General features: G+C 39.5%; 1 protein-coding gene across 3 annotated transcripts in view; it reads right to left on the reverse strand.

The window, feature by feature from the left end:
* The window catches only part of NELL1 (neural EGFL like 1), a 792,671-nt gene that overhangs the window by 306,568 nt on the left and 461,902 nt on the right, over positions 1-24,201 (reverse strand). For all 3 annotated transcript variants that reach the window (XM_078058301.1, XM_078058300.1, XM_078058302.1), the window contains exon 14: positions 12,654-12,776. In XM_078058301.1, the coding sequence (XP_077914427.1) occupies positions 12,654-12,776 (123 nt within the window). The remainder of the gene's footprint in view (positions 1-12,653; positions 12,777-24,201) is intronic.

Genomic DNA, 24,201 nt, shown 5'->3' on the forward strand with positions numbered 1-24,201 from the left:
CCTGATTTCTGAACAGAAAGTCAATGTTCAGTAGCCTGTTTTAAAATAAAATTGACTGATATAGATTTATATGGCTCTGCTAATCTCATGAGTCATTTCAGATGTGGAAATTATGGATAACAAACATCTATGTAACTTACCAAAGTATAACCTCAAAATGCACTCAAAAGAATCAGCACTTGCCTAAGTGTCAGATTTCCACTCCTTCCGTGATGCAAGCTGGTTTAACATGTTTTCCTTAAGTCCCCAGGGATGTAGTTACTATCTGCAAACTTTAAAAGGTAAGCACAGACTTTGGTAAGTGATGGAAAGTGCTTTAAGTGCATCCAAGAGGCTCTTTTCACCCAGTAGAAATGCACTTGAAGGAAAAGAACATTATTGGTTTCAAGACTACAATACAGCTTCTGTGCCTACTTGTAGTTCTTTATCAAGCTGATAAACAGAACACCTTTTGATAACTTATGACACAATCAGTTTCATTTTCTAGTTTCAGGCACATTTCTCAAAGGAAACATTATTGAAACTTTAAGCATAATGATCTCCTCTAGTCACAGAAACTCTTTTTTTCTCTTAGAATTACATCAGTGTTAAAAGTGCCCTCCTCTACTTTAGGACTATAACAAATACACCCACTTCTAAATTTAGTACTAGTACTGGTTGGTAAGCATTTGTAGGATAGTGAGTTTGCCAAAAATGTCTGAAGTTATTTTAATGCTGCTTAACACTGCAGTTGATATTCAAATACTCGGGTTAACATTACTACCAATCTACTTTTATTACCAGTAATAGTGCATTTAAAATAGGTGAGCATTTCTGGGGTTGGAGTAGTGGGGATGGAGCGTCTTTAGCATGCTATCTTTTTTAGTCCTCAGGAGGGAATGGCAGTGGAATGTTTGTTTTAAGTTTCTTTGTTTCTGTTTTCAAACAGAAAATAGCTGTTTCGCTTAGGAGGAGAAGTGTCTCCTTAGCAAGTGACAAATTGATTCACATGTGCCACAGAGACCATGGCTCCAACATGATACAAACCATCTCTTCCTCAGACCTTTTATATCAGGCATAGAGAGACTTCCAGAATGTTCCATTTGTATGCAATCAGTAAAGCAGAGATCTGACCAAGCATTGTCTCTTTTAGCTTCTGCCCTTACAATTAAGACACTATGAGAGGCGAGCCCTGGAGGGGGGCCTGACTGTCCCAGAGAGACCAAGATAAAGCCAACACTACAATTCCCACATTGTCCCATGTCGATTTTGTACTGATTTGAACCTGCACGAATGGAGAAAAAAAATGGTGACACTCCAAACTTCCAACAGGCAGTAGGAGAGAAATACTCCATTTTTATGAAACAATGTGATCCCAAGTTTATCAATGGTTCAAAGTTATATGACCATCAGAATAACTGATTCCATGCTGTTTGGGGCCACATAGTGGAATACAGATCTGAAACTCATAAATGTTTCCCAATGGTCAACCGGGGAGTCAAGACACAATATGAAAAGATAATGTCCTACTCAACAGTACATTCTGAGAAACTATGGAAGTCTCTTGGAGCATGAGGGGCAGAGTTCTGTGTTTAGTAACTTGTCATGTTCCCCATGTTGCCTTGACTTCCCATCACAAGTGCTTTCCAGATCTACACCTAGCCCTAGGTAGGACTGCTGAGTAAATAAGTGAATGAGTCTAAATAGGAGCCATTTAAAGAAGATTTTGAAATAGATGTGCAAAAAAAAAAAAAGAGAGAGAGAGAGAGATGCAAACATGCAAAAAAGATACCACACTTAGGCTGCCTATTGCCTCTTAAATGAGGATAAAGGATTTGATCATTTCTAGTATAATTATGTTCGGTATCCATAGGACATTTGGTATCGATGGGGTATTTGGTATCAATAGGAATGAAACGTAAAGTAGAATAAACGAATTTTCTGTGTACAACAGATAGTGTCTTTGAACGTAAATAAAAGGCCCACTGATGATTTTCTAAAATATTAAAATAGATATTACTCAAGCATTTACTTTACAATTTTAATTTTTCTTTGATTATCTGAATGATGGTCTAGATTCAGAGTAATTAATACACGAGGCTACAAGAGCAGAGTGGATTTGTGTCAGATGAACTAGCCAATTCCCATTTCACATCAATATATATTTACTGAGCACCCAGGAAGCACAAGGTCTTCTGTCAGTGAGAAAGGCTGATACGTAAACAGCTAAATTTAACAAGGCATAACGTATTAAATACAAGCAGAAATAAGAGAAGAAGCAATTTATTCTGACTGAAAAGATCAAGGAAAAATGGGATTTGAGTGGGACTAGGAAGGGTAAACAGGGGACCCCTGGGTGGCTCAGCTAGTTAAGCATCTGCCTTCGGCTCAGGTCATGATCCCAGGACCCTGGGATAGAGCCCCGCATCGGGCTCCCTGCTCGGAGGGGAGCCTGCTACTCCCTCTCCCTCTGCCCTTCCCCCCCTTACTCATGCTATCTATCTCTCCTAAATAAAATCTTTAAGGAAAAAAAAGGGGTAAACAGGAAGAAACTTTTTTCTTCAACTGGAAGAAAAAGAGGATGGGAAAGTCTCTCCAGTATAATAAATGATCCCAAGGAGAGGGAAGGAGGCATGAGTTAGGGGGCCTGGCCTGGACAGAGAATAGTTAGTTAACTCTCAAGTGTGACTGGTAAGGTAATGGGTAAGAGATGAGGCTCGAAATAGCCAGATAGGGCCAAGCTGTCACAGGGTCTTGAGTGCCTTGCTGAAGAGTATAGACTTTATTCAATACAAAGTAGCTTCTTTAGAATAAAATTGTGTCATTCTATAGCCCACTTTTCAGGTTTATGAATATTTAAGCATGGCATATGGCTGGGCATGTTCCTAATAAACGATCTTACCACTGTATATTCAAACCTGTATCTCTGTGTTAACAACACTCTCTGATAACAGGCTGAACATAACTGAAAGGGATTTTGTCATCCACACCCACATCAGTCTTGTCTTTAGGTTTATGATCCATGGTCAAATCACCAAATAGTCCTAAAAAAATCTGAAAGTCACATTTCTTATAGTAATTTGACCTGGTCCAATTATTTCAATATGATCCTGAAAAAACAAAAAAACAAACAAAACAATAAACAAAAAAAACCCTTAACCACTACCAAAGGGACAGATCCCATATCATCATCTTTAGTTGGAAAATTTTCAGTGGCTCTCACTGCTACAGGTGCAGTTCACATTTGTTGAAAGATTCTTCCTATTGACAGAGTTTGATCCTGAGCTTCCTCTAACCTGCCTGCTTCCTGATTTCATAAATGAATCACGTGTAGGGTCAAGTTTCAAATCCCTCTTCGAAATGTTATGAAATTGCTCTATAACCAGAGGTGCACTCTTAAAAATATTCACAACCTTTATCTATTTATCACTACGAATACGTTTTTACAAATGGACCTGGCTCTAAATGGGTCAAACGGTGCCGTAAGGTCAATCTTACCTCTCGTCATTCTCTCCAGCATTTTGTCTGTACATCTCAGGCAGGATTTTAGACTGGGACCTTCCTGGAGTCTTCCTCCTTACGTTAACTGCTTTCAAAACTCTTGCCAAAGAGTTGTGAGTACTCGTGAGTACTCTTGCCAAAGGCTTTCCTATTCCCCTTGCATTTGCTTCAAACTCCCTAAACGTCATCTTCTCTGAGTCACAGCCCAGCAGTTTATCAACTTCATTATCTTCAGTGGTATTGTATTAAAACAACTTCCTTTTCTCTCCTGTCTCTCCCTCTCCTTTCCTCCCATAGCATCTGAGTCTCTGAAAGCAACTCTGTGCATGTAAGATCCCTAGATTACTTATTAAACTCAGAATTTCATTTACATCTTTAGCATGTGCTCTCACATTAATCTGTCTATATCAAGCCTTCTCTGGCCTTCTGCTAACTCACTTTCTGGGTTTTTCTTGTACAATTTATCCAGCCTCCCATCAAGCAGAATTTCTGGGAAGCAGCACTTCCGCAAATGCACCTCGATGCAAACACACTCATAAAAAATTACTTCAGAGAACTAGAGGATTCTAATGTGCCTCAGAATAGACATGCAGCTATATTCCAGGAACTTCTACAGTGAAGTGAATTTTACTGTCATGATTTTCTTCAAAAGTCGGTCAATCCATTAACAAAGCAGACTCCACACTAACGTCTATTTGCATATCTACCTTCCTGAGAGGAGGAGGTATCCTCAGCTGGGGGCAAAGCTTGAGTGGCCTAAATGCCTCTGTGTCCCAATGCAGATTTTGCTTTGTTGCAGAATCTTCCAATAATCTTCTAGATACACAAGTGTATGCTCTATTAGAAAGGAATCTTAATGTGTTCATTCATCAGGAAACTTCCGAGCACTACACCATGCTTAGCTCTGTGCTAAATGCTGGTTAAACCTAGATCTGCAGTAATGAGCTACAAGAAGCAGGTAAGTCAATGGTCAGCTGCAGCATGGGATTACAGGGACTGGAGCAGGGTTTGGAGTGTCTTGGAGCACAGAGAAGGAGTGCTCACCCAGCCTGAGATCAGGGAGGGCTTTCTGGAATTGAAAGGTAATTAAAAAATGAAGGTACATTGCCATAAATTGCAAAGTCATGAAAGAGCCCCCACACATGGTTTGAAAATAACTACTCTTTCCTTGTCCAGTGTTTTAACATATTTCTCTAGACATCAAGAAAACACTGAGGGGACACTAGGAGTGTGATATCACCATCTTCTGAAATGCTGGAGGATTTTGAGCAAGGGCATCACAGTAGGTTTAGAACAGACCCTAGATCAGGAGATCCACACTGGAGAGAGTTGCAGCCAGGGAACTGATAGTGAGATGATGAGCCAATAAATCCCCCGGGGCTAACTCTTTAGCTCTGAGTTTTTACTTAAAGAATTCAAACAGGAGTCCACCAAAATCCTAGAGGAGAACACAGGCAGCAACCTCTTCGACCTCAGCTGCAGCAACTTCTTCCTAGAAACATCGCCAAAGGCAAGGGAAGCAAGGCCAAAAATGAACTATTTGTACTTCATCAAGATAAAAACCTTTTGCACAGCAAAAGAAGCAGTCAACAAAACCAAAAGACAACCGACAGAATGGGAGAAGATATTTGCAAATGACATATCAGATAAAGGGCTAGTATCCAAAATCTGTAAAGAACTGATCAAACTCAACACCCAAAGAACAAATGATCCAATCAAGAAATGGGCAGAAGACATGAACAGATATTTTTCCAAAGAAGACATCCAAATGGCCAATAGACACATGAAAAAGTGCTCAACATCGCTCAGCCTCAGGGAAATCCAAATCAAAACCTCAATGAGATACCACCTCACACCAGTCAGAATGGCTAAAATTAACAAATCAGGAAACGACAGATGTTGGCGAGGATGCGGAGAAAGGGGAACCCTCCTACACTGTTGGTGGGAATGCAAACTGGTGCAGCCACTCTGGAAAACAGTATGGAGGTTCCTCAAAAAGTTGAAAATAGAGCTACCCTATGACCCAGCAATTGCACTACTGGGTATTTACCCCAAAGATAAAAATGTAGTGATCTGAAGGGGTACGTGCACCCCGATGTTTATAGCAGCAATGTCCACAACAGCCAAACTATGGAAAGAGCCAAGATGTCCATCAACAGATGAATGGATAAAGAAGATGTGGGGTGTGTGTGTGTGTGTGTGTGTGTGTGTGTGTGTGTATATATAAAATGGAATATTATGCAGCCATAAAAAAAACACAACGAAATCTTGCCATTTGCAACAATGTGGATGGAACTGGAGGGTATTATGCTAAGTGAAATAAGTCAATCAGAGAAAGACATGTATCATACGATCTCACTGATATGAGGAATTCTTAATCTCAGGAAACAAACTGAGGGTTGTTGGAGTGGTGGGGGGTGGGAGGGATGGGGTGGCTGGGTGATAGACATTGGGGAGGGTATGTGCTATGGTGAGCGCTGTGAATTATCTAAGACTGTTGAATCACAGACCTGTACCTCTGAAACAAATAATATATGTGGGAAAAAAAAAAGAAGATAGTAAAAAGGGAAAAATGAAGGGGAGGGAATCGGAGGGGGAGACGAACCATGAGAGACTATGGACTCTGAGAAACAAACTGAGGGTTCTAGAGGGGAGGGGCGTGGGGGGATGGGTTAGCCTGGTGATGGGTATTAAAGAGGGCACGTTCTGCCTGGAGCACTGGGTGTTATACACAAACAATGAATCATGGAACACTACAGCAAAAACTAATGATGTAATGTATGGTGATTAACATAATAAAATAAAATAAAAAAGAATGCAGAATTGTAAAGAATAGCTCCCTGCATATTTTCATCTAAGAAAGAAGGTGAAACTACACACAAACAGTTTGCCATTTTTTTTTTACATTTTGCCACTGCTTAATATAAGTTGTTGGTGGAGTTGGTGAGTTGGCGGGGGGGGGGGGGGGGGGGGACTTCTTTTCTATTTATCTGATTTCCCTAAGGAAGGTTTCCCCTTGGCCCACCCTCTCATTCTTCTGGAATGCTGGTGAGTGAGAGAGAGGACCTGGACATGCAGAGCCCAGGTCTTTGCTCACTTACGCACTAGGGATCACAAGGTACACAGGAAACACCCATTCTGGGCTGTTTCTATTGCTCTTCAGTGTGCAGAGGAAGCCCTACGTGGAGTGCTCCAGGGGTTGCCTTGGTCCACTGTGAATAGGTGCATCAGTCTCATTTGGGGATTCAACATTATGAATATTATTACCAAATACATAAACAATGTTTTCTGGTATAATTTTTATCAGTGCTCATATTGACATTTTAGTTTCAACTGCTTGATTTCTCTCTCAACTGGTTCTGAATGCAGGTGGGGGGAAAAGGGTATCACTTGTAGGCTCTTCTCAAACCACAACAGTTATCATAAAAAATTAATATATTGGTCCCCAAGAGTTCATCTCTGGTAGCCTGATAAGGCCACGTTTCTGAAGCTACAAAACAGAGGATCTGATCCTCAACCACATGGACAAAACACAAAGCCAGCCCATAAGAAGACAAAGTAGGGAGCCAATCCAGCAAGGAGACAGGAGAGAGTACTATCAGCATTCGAGCTCCTGGAGAAATGTGTTCCTAAATCCCAACCACATTTTTGCTCTAGGTTATATGACACACCTGGAAAGCAAAGGCCAGCAGACATGTCCAACTTCACCAGCATACAACCAGCTCAGAAGAACCCTTCATCTGGGGATTAATGCTCTGTGCCACCATCTTAACATTCTTAATAATTTCATCTTTGAATGTGTTTTGGAAATGCGGTCTGATGGGACAAGAGAGCATTCACTGAGGCTTTGGAGCCTCAGCTCATGTGTGGTCCCATCTCCCATGGCCTCCACCCAACCCAGGATGAGTTCTCAGCTCTCCCTTCTTCTGACCCCTGGGCCCTGGTCCCTCACAGCCTCTGTCTTCGCCACTCACCAATAACTGCCCTCTGCCCCCAGCAAGGTCTGATGCAGATACAGGAAGGGTCAGGGTTGGGAATGCAGGCACGGGGGCTTCTCCAGGTAAAGGATGACTGTGTCATCCTCACCCCAAGCTGACAGCACTCAGGTGCATTCTACAAGTGATGCAGGGAACTGCTGGGGAGACTGCAGTCTCTTAGGTTGCCCATCTGTTGTGGATTGGGGTGCAGGGCTCAAGGGAAGGGGAGATAAGTGGCTCAACCTCCCTGCCCCAGCCAGATCACACTGCACTTGTGCCAGCAGAGAGGAGCCCTGAGGTCAGTGGGCCAAGTGCATGTGTCAAGTTAGGGGATGGGCCTGAAGTTTCTCTGAGCATCTGCACTCACCTTAAGAGTATCCCAGCAGCCAAGGGAGTGACTTTATTTTTTAATTAATTGGGGGGGAGGGAAAGAGGTAGAAGGAGAAGGAGAACCGCTTAGACACTTAACCAACTGAGCTCCCCAGGCACCCTCGGGAGTGACTTTAAATAGCAAATAGAAAACACCTTGATAAGTTGAGAAAGAGACTACAAAAGAAAGGCAAGAACTTTATATTTTAGTACTCTTAAACAGAAGACTTTTCCTTTTTTCCCCCACTCTCATTTTACTCTGGGCTCTAACAATTACATAGCCAGGCTTGCTAGATTCCTCTTATTTGCAACCAAAGGAGTCCTAACTAACACATAATAATGCCTTTCACGTGGCTCTATATTTTGAATATTTTTTTGTAAGCCTCTTACACATAATACCATTTTGTAAATAAGTTATATTGGGTGGGAAGCATCTGTTCAAATCTTTTCCCCCACCACACTAAATGGTGACATCTCCAGAGACCTTGTCTTATTTGCCTTTTACTCTTTTGGTGCCCAGAACTATGCTCCAGACACGGAATTCATACTTACTCTATGTTTATAAAATAAATGTCAGTATTATCAGTCATTAAGACAAGAATGTTCTCAAGGATCATCACATCTCATCCAGCCCTAAGGGACAGACAAGGGAGAAGGTCTCGCCTACTAACTGGCAGCTGCCCAAGACCCACCTTCAGATCCAGGTCCATGCAGGACTGGGAAGGAAAGCAGGTCAACATTCTCACACACAATCCTGACCCTCAGGTCAGGTTGTGCAAATCAGATCTGAAACAGTTTGCCAGTGTTTTGTCCATTTAACCCCAAACTTTTAGCAGCAAATCTTGCATAGTTTCAAAAGTATTTTAGTCTATCAAAAAATGGGAGCAAATTAAAAAATTATAGATTGCCATTGTACTCTCTCTTCCCTTTCTGATTTCTTTACAATCTCTAGTTAGAAGGAAACAAACAAACAAACGAAAGAGTGTTAAATAATGAATAGCCAGGGAGGAAAAGGAAGAAGGGGAAAGAGAAGAAAAACGGAAAAGATGAAGGGAACTAAAGACAGTAGCACTAATCAGGTTAAATTGGATTTAGCTATGTCTTATTCAAGATTTACCCGTGAGCTGGAACAATGCTATCAACCTCCAGGGTTATGGTGGAACTAATGCGGTAACATATGCAAACACATTCAGCAAGCCAGCTCCCACGTATTTTGTGACTGTTGAAGCTGAAAGGGTATTTACCATCCACGTGGGAAAAAAAAAAAAAATCCCAAAAAAACACCTTCCCTGAGCACTGGCCACCAGGAAAGCCCATCTGAAAGAATTCACACCAATTAGTATTGTTTGAGAAAGTGCTGCCTCGTGTTTTGCTTGTGAATAGTGTTAATGGTGTTTATTTCTATGCAGATGTAGTCAATTCTCTGAATAATACCACCTGTAGAAGAGCTTTTATACATTAAAAAAATAGTTCAAGGGCGCCTGGGTGGCTCAGTCCTTAAACCTCTGCCTTACCCTCAGGTCATGATCCCAGTGTGCTGGGATCTAGTCCCACACGGGGGGCTCCCTGATCAGCCTGGAGTCTGCTTCTCTCTCTGCCCCTCCCCCCCTGCTCGCTTACTTAGAAGGATCTTTCTCTCTCTCACTTAGAAGGATCTTTCTGGAGCACCTGGGTGTCTCAGTCAGTTAAGCAGCCAACTCTTGATTTGGGCTCAGGTCAAGATCACAGGGTCATGACTCAGCGGGGAGTCTGCTTGAGATTCTCTCCCTCTGCCCCTCTTACCTCGTTCTCTCTCTCTCTTTCTCAACTAAATAAAATCTTTAAAAAAAATTAGTTAAGTTGTCTAGTTATCCTTGTCCAACTCTCTCTGTAAATGTTTCAGTTACAGTTGGAAAACTATAAAATGTATGCCTTGAAACTGAGACACAAATTTGGGTACTTCAGTCAGAAAGCTGAGGTTCAAGCCAACTCATCAACTGCCTACTCCTTCTCACTCATTTTACCACTACTGATACTGTTTTTACATTTTACAGCATTTGATATTTTAAAAAACATTGAGAGATATATATATACACATATACACTCTTTTAAAACTTCTTTGCAATAACATTGTTGGAAAAACACAGATGGTGATGTTAACCCAATTTTACTATGTAAAAATATAGAAGTTACAACTCACCAGCAAGGAAATCTTGTCTAACCCCAAACTCTGTAACCTTGTGGTCCAGTTCTTCAACTACACTGCCCTGCCCCCCTAGGCACTATTTATAAAACATGAGATTCTCCCTATCTTATTGATGTCCATACAAATGACCATGAGAACCACGGTAAGAAAATTACTGTCCTTGATTCATAACTTTCAAGTGAAGATGTATTTTCAGAGCCTGTGGACACCAGGAATGTTACTGAAACTTATATTTTTTACAATCAGACTTTCAAATTTCACAAAGGTGAAGCTACTACGTACCACAATGACATGTGAAGGTTTGGCAAACACAAACTCACTGAATTAGTGCAATTAATATTATTTTATGAGGTAACATAATTCTGAAAAAAAAAAAATGCACTAAAGTCAAATCCCTATGTGCTCCTCAGACTTCTAGCATTGGCATGCAAGTACCAGCAGTGGGCTTGATAATCCACGGAATTATATTAATATTTAGGTCTTTTTGTTTTACTTTGTTAAGTATCTTCAGCCTTCTTTTAAAACCTGAGCACTAGCACTTTTATTTGCCTCATGGAACTTAAAAAAACACACACACAAATATTATATGTGTAAATTCCCACTGTAAAAGATGCAAACAACATTGAATTCATTGAGGTCAATGTTCTTTGTCACACATACACATCCCCATGGACAATAAAATGAACAGTTTGCATGTTTCCAGTCTCTACGCATTGACATAAGTATGCATATAGATATTTGTAAATAATAAATTAGATATGTGATGATAATATAGGTATTGTCCTATAGATTGTTTTTCTCAAAAGTATGTCTCGGAGATCTTTCAGAGTGTGTGTATGCACATGCACACGTGTATGTACATATATAGAGATAGAGTTTTAAATCACTGTATTCCATTCCACAAAATATGTGAAATCAATCATTCCATTACCGACAGATATTTTGGTTGTTTCTGACTTTTAGTGAATACAAACTATGCAGCAAAACATCACTGTACGTGCATATTCTTCCCCTCATGACATGTGCATTTCCTAGAATACATTTCAGAAGGTAAAATTGATGGAATCAAGAGGATCCTTATATTACTCTTCAGATTTACTTTAAATGTTGATAGATTTTCTCAAATTGCCATTAAAAAGTTTCACCAATTTACACTGTCATGTAAACAAATAATAAACAAATCTGTTTACCCCAACCTCACCAACAGAGAATAAAATCAATTTTTTAAAGATTTATTTATGTACTAGAGAGAGAGAGAGAGAGAGCTAGCACAGTGGGGAGGGGCAGAGGGAGACAGAATACTTTAAGCAGGCTCTAGGCTGAACGTGGAGCCCAACTCGGGGCTCTAACCCGCAACTCCAAAATTATGACCTAAGCCAAAACCAAGAGTTAGAAGCTTAACCACAGTCACCTACTCAGTTGGTGTGCCGAGAATAAAATCGATTTTTAAAAATTCTCCCCAGTTGAGAGCATGAATATGGTTACTTAGTCATTGCACATTATTTCTCTCTCTTCATCAGCATGTCATCTCTGCAGGGGAGTACTGATAATATGCTGTGTGTCCTTGGGTAAGTTACTTAACCTTTCTGTGCCTCACTTTTGTCACCTCTAAAATGGGGATAATTACAATAATACCTAACTCAAAGGATTATTTCCTGTTTTTTGTACATTTTGCCCCCTTTTCAGTGTAATGTTGTCACTTTCCTCTTTGGTTAATTCAGTAAGTTAACACATACTTACTGAGTGCCTACAACGTGCCAAGCATCATTCTAATTGCTGGGGACAGACCAGGGAGTCAAAACTAAGTGGTTGCTCTCAGAGAGCTTCCATTCCAATGGGGAGGCAGACAGTACAGAAGCAAACACATAAATATACAATGTTCTGTCACGTTGTGTTAGTTAAGTAGGGTATGAGGCTAAGAAATAATAGGGGGTGCTATTTTAGGGTTGGCCAACCAAAGTTGCTATGATAAGGGAATCCTTGCATAGAGACCCCAAGGAAGTATCCAGGCTGAGGGGACAGAGAGCGCAAAGCCCTGAGATGGGAATGTGGTTGGCATGTTTGAGAAATAGTGAGGAATAATATGTTGGTTGTAGAAGGAATGAGAGAGAGAGAAGAGAGAGCTGCCAGCTGAGAGGAGCCAGAGACCAGATTCTGAATGCTCTCATAAGCCATCAGGAGCAATTTTAATTTTATTCTAAATGCAGATGGCAGCCAAGGCACTGCCTCTGAATTGCTGAACTGCTCAGCACACAGAGAGAGACTTGAAGCCTCCTACCAAGCAGATACCTCGAATATGGCCACGGGCAGTGCCCACTTGCTCTCTGAGCAAAGCTCATAGGGAACATCAGCAATCACAGTGTCCCTCCCAAACTCAGGCCGAGAGGCAAAGCCAAACAGAGCCAGTCACAGTTGTGGAACAATGCCCCTCACCCAAAGGCATCCTTCTGCATTCAATCCAAAATGTAGACTTAAAACATTTTTCTTCTTCTCTGCTGCACAGTGCCCTCACCAGATGACAGACCAGGAACAGAAGCCTGGCCAGGCTCAGTTACCACCACGGTGGAAAGGGTCTGCCACATGAGTACCAGGAGCCGAGGCAGGCCAGAGGCCCCAGCTCACCCCTAAGGCAGCAAGCCTACCTCTGCAGATGGTTCCATTGCCCACGTAGCCCGGTTTGCAGGTGCAGCTGTGTCCCTGGACAGTGTTGGTGCAGATGGCATTCTCATCACAGTTGTGCTGCCCGCTGCCACATTCATCATGCTCTGTTTGCAGGGGGAGAAAGAGAGACACATGTCTTCTTAAGTTGGCATCACAAGTGTTGGAAAAGTTGGGACTCACCAAAGAAGAATGACAGGGACTACCAGGTATGGGGCTCTTACTATGTACCTGGCAGTTTCTACACCTAGTGAGGCTGAAATCTCAACAACTCTGCAAGTTGAGTGTCATTATCCCTGCTTTGCAGGTAAAGAAACTAAGGGTCCGAGAAGTCAGGGTCTTATGCAAGTCACAGGACTGGTAAGAGCTGCTCTAAGGACATTGCCTTTTCCATGACCTGCAAAGGTTTCTATTGAGGCTCCAAGGCAGTGTTTCTCAGCAGGGAGCAATTCTGCATCTCCTCCCCACCGGAAACACTTGACAATGTCTGACAATATCCTTGGTTATCATGGCTTGGGGTGGGGGTGCTACTGGAATCTAGTGGATACAGGCCAGGGAAGCTGCTAAGCATCTTACAATGCACAGGAAAGCCCAGTACAAGAAAACATTAATTAGTACAAAACGTCAGCAGCACCTAGGTTGGGAAAACTTCCTCTAAGGTCAAAGAAGGAAAAAGAAACAATCCCACATGTGAGATTCCAAAGAAGAAGGCTCAGTTAATATAACCTGGCAAAGAAGCATTTACTAACAAGGAATTTCAAAGGAATTTCATTGGTCATGGAAAATGTTGGCAAGCATGGGGTTGTGCCGAGTCCAAAAGGGATTTATTCTTAGGACCTCTCTCCAAGGGCCTTCAGCGGGGCCCTGAACTCTAGTTTTCCACGAAGCCCAAGTTCACAAGGGTCAGCATTCAACCCTGGGTTGATGCCTGATGGGTAGTCACATGGTTGTATATTTTCAAATAGCTGTGGCATCCTTAACCCACAAGATGTTGGAGGATGTAGATCCAACACTTTAAAAAATGAACTGAAAGATTCCAAGTTAGAAATCAAGATTTCACAGATAATGACACTTTCCTGTGATAATCAGGAAATTTAAACAGTCATCCAAACGACTACTCTGTCAATAAACAGTATCGAAAGTTTAGGCATTATTCCCTTTAACATCCACTAGTATAACTTCTTAGAAATTTTAAGAAGAAAATTCAGATAAATTTATTTAAGTCACAAGAGGTCGTAAAACAAGAGTTGAAATCCCAGCTAGAAACCTCCCCAAAATAACACTAACTGAACAACACTAAAAATTCAATATAGTTTATAAAATGTACTGTTAGATCATTGAAATATCATCTATCATGATTAATTTTTATTCTAAATTTTCTAACAGAGACCTGGTAATGAGAAAAGTTGAATTCTACAAAGTAGAGCTGTTTTAGTCACCCATGTGCAATTAAAGTAGAGCACACACAAGCATATGACTCTCAATTTAACACCTTGGATTTAAAAAGGAAAAAAAAAAATTTCTTCCAGCCTTAAGACCAACCCAAATGGTCAGTGAGAAACATGCACAGGTTAGCAGGTAGGGAGAAGAGAAGATTTATGACAACTCACTTCTAGTCTGTGCTAATGTCATCTCCAGCACACTCCAGAAATCGTACAAGCCCATGGATGTCAGATCAAATTTACAGACCTATGAAGCACCTAGCATACGCAGGAACCAGAGGATGCTGGGCACACAAAAAGTCGAAGAGTATAGACTTCGACGCCCACATTTTCAATCCCTTAAATTCATTTAATAATTATTAGGGTCTGTACTGGGAATACAAAGGTGAGTAGATATGATCTCTGCTCACATGAACATTTTAATAGAGGCCACCAGACGTCAATATACAACTAAGCAGAACACAGGGGAGAAGTGATAAGGGTTGTAAGTAGGTGACCTATATTTTATCAGACAAACAGAATATACTTTAGAGTGAACGGAGACTCTGCTAATAATCACACTGGAATAACAGGCATGACTCATAATAGCTTACACAAGCCGGCATGTGTGGTCATGATAGATAGGAGGAATAAAGATAAACTGAAGTAAGAGTCTATTGGAGGAAAGCAATTTCTGGCAGTAGGGAGAAAGGTCTTCTTGCCAAAGGTAGTATTGGAATTGGTCTTTTAAAAATGGTCATGGTTTTCTCAGTCAGAATTGCCCATGAAGGGCACTACAGGTGAAAGAAAGGTATGGTTTTATGCAACATCCCAAACATCTGGTCCACCCTCACCTACCAAGTCTTTTTTCCCCCAAGCTTTGTTGAGGTATAATTGACAAAACTGATGATTTCTTATACACATACATCGTGAAAGGTTTCCCTCATCAAGTTAATTAACACATCCATCCTACCTGGTCTTATCTTCCAATTATTTTTGAAGCAAACCCTCTTCTCTGATGAGATGGCCCCATCACTGGCCTGCAAACCTATGAGTTCATTCCTACCTCTCTCCAGTTTGTCATTTTGTTTCCATGACTCAGTATACAGTCTCCCAATGTAGCTGGACTATCTGCGCCCTTGGCTGGCTTCAAACACTACTTCATGCCCATGCTTTTGCCATAAAAGCCTTGCATGTCTGCTCTCCACACCACATAAATTTCACCACCTTGGAACTTTTACCAAATTTGGTATCTTTAAATCCTCAGAGGCAATCAGATACATGGTGATATTTGCGAGTTTTATCATTAATGTTTTAACTGATTAACTTTGAAGACAGCAACTATAGCATATTTTATACAACCTCCACCTTACCTATCATTACTTCACATAATGGTCCTGAGCCTAGAGAGCGCCAGGCATTGAGCTAAATGTTACACATACATCATTTAATTCTCCTATCAATCATATGAAGATGCCTCATTTTACAATGAAGGAGCTGAGATCAAAAGACATTCACTAATCTGCCTAAGATCACAAAACCAGTTAGTGGCGGAGCTAGGAATTGTGACACTGGACACCAGGGTGATGATATCACTGAGCCGTTAGAAGCAAATCTGGATGTGGCTGAAGTTAAACCAAGACATATGGAAGTGATTCCATAAAGCCAGAAAGGAAGAAGGTCTTCTTCTATACTAGCCCCAAATTCCCACTGAAGATCTGACCTATGTTGGACAGAAATAACAGTAGAAGGAAAGGTCTCTAAAAACATCAAATTCCCTTACAGCTGTTGGAGATGCTGCAAAAGGTGCTGGACAAGCAGCTGAACAGGGGAGAGATGCATGACAAAGCAGTTGAGAGCACAGACTCCAGAACCATGCAGCCTGGGTTAGAGGTCCCTGGTTTGCCACTTATTAGCTATGTGAACTTAAGTTATTGAGCCAATCTGTGTCTTAGTTTCCTAAGGTGTAAAATGTGGATAATAATAGAACCTATCTCCTGAGGTGGTCGTGAGGATTATATTAGTTAATATAGGTAAAATGCTTATAGCACATTACAACTAGTCTGTGTTCCATAAATGTAAGCTATTTTATTACTGTTATTACTATTGCCATCACTACTGCAATTATTTGTGAGCAGACTTAATTGTCGGATAGTAGTTAAAATTGGTTAAAAAAACATTCTCTTTCCTTTATAAGCTGATAGTTCAGGCAGAAAGGCTGTGAACAGACTGGCTTTTGAAGACAATTAAATAAGAATACCTCTTTGAAGACCCAAATAAGTATTTGCTTATGTTCAATTATGGTCCCCAAGAAACAAGACTATAGATTGGGAAGGTGAAGGATGTATGTTTGTAATTGTTGATGTGTGACCTGAGTTTGATTACAGTATATTTGGAGTATCCAACCTCTCAGGAAAAAGAATAATGATTGTGGTGGCATGCTGTTTCTCCACTGATCATGATAATTATTGGTATGCTGACTAATATTTACTGAGCACTCACGAAGCACTGTCATTTTCACATGGGTCCTTTCTCCTCCTCCTATTCTTCCTCTGCCTTCAGCAGAATGGCTTAGAAAGACTCTAATCTACCTCTGTAACATTGTAATCAAATGTAATCAATAGCCATTATCCATTAACACCTTCTTTTCCTTAGTGTACTAATCAGGACCCAAAGAAGATACTGAAATAGTCACTTCAGCTGCATATGCTCCATGTCTGGGGTCTGGCTGGCTTGTGGCTTTCCTTTGTCCAAAGTAATCTCTTACTTATTTTACAAAATTGTTGTAAATGACCCCACTGGGAGATGCCAAGCACATCTCACCAGTCACATTTTATAGATGAGGAAATTGGGGTCTGAAGCACTTAAGAGGGATAAGCACATAGACAATAAGTTGTGTGTCTGGAACTCAAACTCTCATCCATCTCATCTCTTTTCCTGCATTCTTTCCAAAACTCCACTTTATGCTATGACCCAAAGGAACTTCTAAAGTGTTGGCCACAGTGTAAGTAGGTTTTTACTTTTTAAAGGAAAATAGTCACAGATTTACAGGAAGTTGCAATAGTACAAGAAGTCCCATTACACTTCACCCAGCTTACCTCAATAGTGCCATCTTATAATAGCTGTAGTAGAACATGAAAGCCAGAAAACAAACATTGGTTTATTACCATTAACTAGTCTATAAACCTTATTCAGTTTATACCAGTTTTAAAATCTACATCCATTTTGAGGGGTGTGTATGTGTCTGTAAGTGAATAGTTGTAAGCTGTCCTGTGTATAAGTTCAGGTAACCACCGCCACAATCAAGCTATTTTTTCTTTGTTTACACCTATTTACCACTTCCCCACATTCACCTATCCCCAGTCCCTGTCCCTTGTCACCTAATATGTTCTCATCTCTATAGATTTGTCATTTAGAGAATGTTGTATAAATAGAATTCCACATAAAGTAAATTTTGAGATTGACTTTTTTCACTAGACAAAATGCCCTTGAATCCCATTCGAGTTGTTGTATGTATCCATAGGCTTTTGTTGGGGAGAAGTATTCCACTGTACAAATGCATCAAAGTTTGTTTAACGTACTCACATTAAAGGACGCGAATTGTCTCCTTTATTTTGCTATTATGAATAAGTTTCTATGAACATCTGAGTACAGGTTTTTATGTGAACATATATTTTCATTACTCTGGAATAAATATGCAAGAGTGTAAATACAAGGTCACATGATAAATGCATGTTTCATGTTTTAAGTAACTGCCAAAAAATTTTCCAGAATGGCTGTACCATTTTATATACCCATCAGCAATATATAAGTCATCAAGTTTCTCCACATCACGGTCAGCATTTGGTATTGCCACGTTTAAAATTTTAGCCATTCTGATGGGTGTGTAAGTGATACCGCACTATGTTTTTAATTTGCATTTTGCCAATAGCTAATGATGTTTAACATCTTTCCATGTGCTCATTTTCCATCTTAGGCTTGGCTTCAGTGAAATATCTGCTCATGTCCTTTACCCATCTATAATTGGATTTTTAATTTACTGTTGAGTTTTAAGAATTCTTCATATGTTCTAGATATAAGGCCTTTATTATGTGGCTTGTAAATATCTTCTCACAGTCTATACCTTGTATTTTCATCTTCTTATCAGTCTTTGCATTGCAAAAGTTTTATTTTTGATAAAATTCAATTTACTTTTTATTGTATGAATAGTGCTTTTAATGTCATATCTAAAAACTCTTTGACTCTAGGTTGCAAAGATTTTCTATTTTTTTTTTTTTTTAACAGTTTTACATTTTAAATCTATGACCCATTTTGAGCTACTTTTTTCATATGCTGTGAACTTTAGGTTGAGGTTTATTTAGTTGTTATTATTTATTAATTGCCTATGCTTGTCTAATTACTGGAGTGCCAAATGTTGAAACGGCTACTTTTCCTTCATTCAACGGATTATGTACCTTTGTCAAAAACCAACTGGTTATACTTGTGTTGGTCTGAGTTCTCTACTCTGTCCCAATGATCTATGCGTCTATTCCTCTGTGAATACTACACTGCCTTAATTACTGTAAGTATATAGAGAGCCTTAAAATCAGATATAGTGATTTCCCCCACTTTATTCTTCCTTTATCAAAATTAGTTTATTCTAGTTTTTCTATCTCTCTACATAAATTTTAAATTAAGCTTGTTCATTTCTACACAAAGTCTTGTTGGGATTTTAATTGGGATTGTGTTAAACTGACAGATCAATTAGTAGAGAACTGACATCTTTATCACATTGAGTCTTCCAATCCAAGAACATAGTATATCTACCTATTTATTCTTTAATTTCTTTCATTAGTGTCTTGTAATTTTCAGCATACAGATCCTATACATGTTTTGTTAGCTTCATAACTAGATTTCATTTTGCTTTGGAACAATCGTATATAATATTATTCTTTTAATTTTGGTTTCTATATGTTGATTGCTAGTATATAGAAATATAATTGATTTTTGTTTGTTGATATCATAGCTTGTGATGTTGCAGAACTCATTCTATAGGTTTATTTTTTTGTAGATTCCTCACAATTTTCTGCATAGACAATCATGTCACCTATAAATAGAAATAGTTTTCTTTCTTTCTGATCTCTATGCTTTTTATTTCCTTTTGTTCCCTTTTGTGTGGACTTCCAGTGCTATGTTGCACAAAAGTGTTGAGAGTGGACATCATTGGTTTGTTATTGATCTAAGAGAGAAAGCATTCAGTCTCTCCTTATTAAATATGATGTTAGTTCTATCTCATAATACCTTGTCAGAACTGGATGGAGGTTCAGCTCCCTGGTGAGCCCCATTAACAATGAAGTTGGGAAAAGAGTAGTGTGTCTATTAGCCTTGCCTTGCAATGCCTTGTTCAGTCTCCAAGCTGCTGGGTGGAGTGGAGGCCCAGGACCATGCTGAACCCCACTGACATTACTACAGGGAGGGAATCAGCAGTTTCTCTCTGCCAAGCAGGTTTCCCATTGACAGATGGCTAAAGTAGAGGAGGTATTTTCAAAAAGGTTTTCTGTTCTGTTAATCCCCCTTTTCCCTAGAAGAAGTAGAGTTGACTTTTCTTGGAGCTTTTATGTGTCTATTGTTGGTTTCATGTTGCAGTCTTCTTCAGCTCCTCAACTAGGACATAGGAGATACAAATATAAAATGGGCAACTTACTCTTTGTGGCTCCTCAAGTCCCAAAGTTCCCAGGTACTTCACCTTCCTTTCACCTTTCAGAGTCTTCCTGGCTATTTGTTGTGTTATGTCCAAGGGTTTTCTTTTTGTTGTAGGAGAAAAGGCCTGGGAGAAATGGGGCTAGTCCATCTTGGTCAGAATCAAAAGTCTTCCATATATTTAATTTTTAAGAAATTAGTCACTTCCCTCCTCTGCTTTTCTACATAGCACTAATAATTGGGATTTTTCATAAGTAACATTCATTGAGCACATACTATGAGCCAGACTCTGCTCTAATGTGTTATAGCATTCATATGACTTAAGAATTATTATCATCCCTATTTTCTATATGAAGAAACAGGAACAGAGAGGTTGTGGCCAAAGGTTATAAAGTGGTGGATACAAACCAAGACAGTCATTGTCAAACGATGACAGAAGAATTAGAGACATGTCATTGTTAGTCATTCTTGAAGTCTCTTTCTCCCTTAATCCCTTATAATATATCCAACACCAAGTCTTGATTTTTCTACATATCTCTCAAATTCATTCCTATATCCCAATTTCCATTGCCATCACCCTCATCCAAACCACCACTATCTCACCCACATCTAAGCTGCTATCAGTTAGTGCTATAGCTTCTTAATGGATCTTCCCCACATTCAGTATTGCCCATTTTTAATTTATTCTTCATACTACATTTAGAGCGATCTTTTAGGAATTCAAATCTGATCACCTTGCCATCCCTACTCAAATTTTCCATCCATTTACTTCCCTTTGATCTCAAAATGTGAATACTGTTACTCTGTCCTCCTGGTCCCGTCATGGTTTCACTTCCACCTAACAGCCTAGCCCCATTTTGTTTCATTTTCACTCTTGCCTGCTCTGCTCACCCACACTGCCTTTATCTACTTCCCTCAGGTCAGATACTTTCACATGTTCTTCCCTCTTGGCCCAGTTAATGCTTGCTTATCCTTGTTTGTCAACTCAGTCCTCACATCCTCAGTAAAGAACACCTGATTTCCTTGGTGGCTATGTTTCCCTTGTAACCTACTCCTATAACACTCAGCACTTCTCCTTCATGAGGGTAATCATTTGTTAGTGTACTAGTATTTTTACTAATACCTGCCTTTTCTATTATAGCATAAATCGCTCGGGGATGTATCTCAAATTTATCTTTCTTTACTTTAGATCCAGCCCTTAGCAGAACTTCTGAAACTTAGTATATGCCTAATATTTATAAAAGGAAGGAAGAGAGAAAAGGAAGGAGGGAAGGGAGGGAGGAAAAAATGATAGACAAAGAGTATGATTGCCTTTAGCATCAAAAGTTGCAGAGAGGTCAAGGAGAAATAAGATTAAGAAAAACATAACTGAATCAGGCAGGTGAGGGAAACTTAGAAGAGCTCAAAAATGAAATACAACTGGTACTGATGTGTTGATGTATTTATCACAGGGACTTTGTGGGAGGGGGAGAAAGTGATGTGGTTTCAGGAGCTCTCTTTGAGGTAGGCCATTTCTTTCATAAAGAATAGCTAAGGATTGTGAGATAATCTAAGCCTTGTAAGAAAATATCTATCTGCAAATCATTTATCTGACAAGTGACTTGAATCAAACACATATAAAGAACCTTTACAATTCAATAAAAAGATAACCCAATTAGAAAATGGGGAAAATATTTAAATAGACATTTCTCCAAAGAAGATACACAAATGGGTAATAAGCACATGACAAGATGCCCAGCATCATTAGAAATTATGGAAAACCAAAGCAAAAAATCACAATGAGGTACCACTTCACATACACTAGAATCAAAAACACAGAGAAGGGGCACTTGTGTGGCTCAGTTGGTTAAGCGACTGCCTTCAGCTCAGGTCATGATCCCAGGGTCCTGGGATCGAGTCCCACATCAGGCTCCCTGCTTAGCAGGGAGTCTGCTTCTCCCTCTGACCCTCCACCCTCTCATGCTCTCTCTCTCTCTTATTCTCTCTCAAATAAATAAAAATCTTAACAAGTGATGATAAGAATGTAGGGAAATTGGATCCCTTCTACATTGCTGTTGGGAATCTAAAACATTTCAGCCACTTTGGAAATTACTTTGGTAGTTCAGCAAACTATTAAACACAGGGTTACCACATGTTCCAGCAATTCTACTCTAAGGTATATATCCAAGAGAAATGAAAACATATGTCCAAATACTTGCACAGTAATGTTCATATAAATGTTACTCATAAGAGCCAGATGGTAGAAACAACTCAAATATTCATCAACTGATGAATCCATAAAGAAAATGTGGTACATCCATACAATATTATTTTTGTATATTATTTTATGTTATTCAGTAATAAAAGAGAATGAAGCACTGCTATGTACTACAACATGTATCATGCATGAACCTCAAAAACATTTTGCTAAGTGAAAGAAATTAGTCACAGAAGACCATGTGTTGTATAATCTCATTTACAAGAAATGTCCACAATAGGCAAATCTATAGAGACAGGAAACAGATGAGTGGTTACTGAGGACTAAGCTTGAGGAAATGGAGGATGAGGGTGAATGGGCACGAGTTTTCTTCTTAGGATGTTAACAATGCTCTAAAATCAGATAATAATGGTTGTACAACTCTGAAAATATACTTAGAATGACTGAATTGTACAAATTAAGGAGGTAAACTTTATGCTATAAAAATTGTATCTCAATAAAGTTTTTAAAAATTTTTAGCACTTATTTATCTATCCATGCTTTAGGATGAGGAGGTAAAGACTCATCAGAAATCATTCTCAGATGAAATATTCTTTTGTGAATGGGTATAAGGAATGTTAATTATTTTGCTAACACCCTAGGAATATGCCAAATTACATTAACTAAAAATACTAATTATTTTATAGTAATATTTTGTGGGGAAGAAAGTAATTATGTATAAAATGTATGCATCAATTACAAGATGATCCTTACTTTCCTAAATGTGGAAACTGAAAATCGGGCGCCTGGGTGGCTCAGTCGTTAAGCGTCTGCCTTCGGCTCAGGTTATGATCCCAGAGTGCTGGGATCGAGTCCCACATCGGGCTCCCTGCTCGGTGGGAAGCCTGCTTCTCCCTCTCCCACTCCCCCTGCTTGTGTTCCTGCTCTCGCTGTCTCTGTCAAATAAATAAATAAAATCTTTAAAAAAAAAAATAAATAAATAAATAAAATAAATAAATAAAAAATTAAAAAAAATTAAAAAAAAACCTGAAAATCTATGCTTTAGGCCCAAGGACATGTGTTATTTATAATCTAAAATGGTGCTTGAATTGTTTGAATTCAAGAAACATCTTTCTAACTCAGAATAAATACGACTCAAAGCTCCCCATTTCATTATTTGGTTATTTTCCACTCCCACTTTGTACTCAGCAGGATCGCACTATGGTTCTCAGGATTTTAGACAAAAGTTCATGAGTAGACTGAGATGCACACTGGTTATTACCATAACCCATAAAAAGGCAGCTCAAAGTCCTGCTTATTCCCTGCTAAGCTCAGGTGATAAGATCTTTGCCAAGAGCAGGTACCCTGATATCAGGGACCTGAATCTTTAGCTGCACCACAAATCCATTCTCCTCAGTGGAACTGGCCCCACTCTGGGAGACATCCCTTTAAGAACTTAGGGGTCTCCATCTTCTCTCTCCTGGGTGTAGCAACTTTAGCTTAGACCCCTATGACCTCCTCATATACCAAATCCTATAATCCCAGATCCTCCTGTGTAATTCAGTCTCTTTGAAAAAGTGTATTAACTCTGCTCATTGGCGAAGAGGCACTGGGTCTCCAGAACTGGAAGCTGTCCTTCACTCAAAGTCCTGAGTAGGGTTATGAGCAGAATGGGCATGTGGATTGCAGAAAAAAGGTGGGAATGAGGAGTGAAAACTAGTTCCCATCCTTTTCAATTTTACCATAGGAGTAAGAAACAAAACACTAAGTAGAAACTCAATCAAGTGCTTTTCTACTTGGATATATAGTATTATATATTAAATATGGCAGGTTATATATAATGTATATTAATCATTTATATATATATATATATATATTTGTACATACATAGAAAGTCTATAAAATGTATGTTAAACTATTACCAGTGGTTTACACTTGGGGGAAGGTGAATAGAGGATAAATGGGAGGCATTTAAACTATTTATTTTAGTCATTTTATACTTCTGAATTTTCCTTTTTACAACAAACATCTTTTATTACTAAACAATAGGGTTTTCTTTTTAAAGATTTTATTTATTTATTCATGAGAGACAGAGAGAGAGAGGAAGAGGGAGAAGCAGGCTCCCAAAGAGCAGGGAGCCCGATGCGGGACTCGATCTCGGGACCCTGGGATCATGACCTGAGCCGAAGGCAGACACTTAACCATCCAGGTGCCCAACAATGGGGTTTTTTAAATGAATGAATAAACTTGTTTTAG

Source organism: Halichoerus grypus, chromosome 11 (genome assembly GCF_964656455.1).
Source record: "Halichoerus grypus chromosome 11, mHalGry1.hap1.1, whole genome shotgun sequence".
In the NCBI taxonomy this organism is placed as follows: Eukaryota; Metazoa; Chordata; class Mammalia; order Carnivora; family Phocidae; genus Halichoerus; species Halichoerus grypus.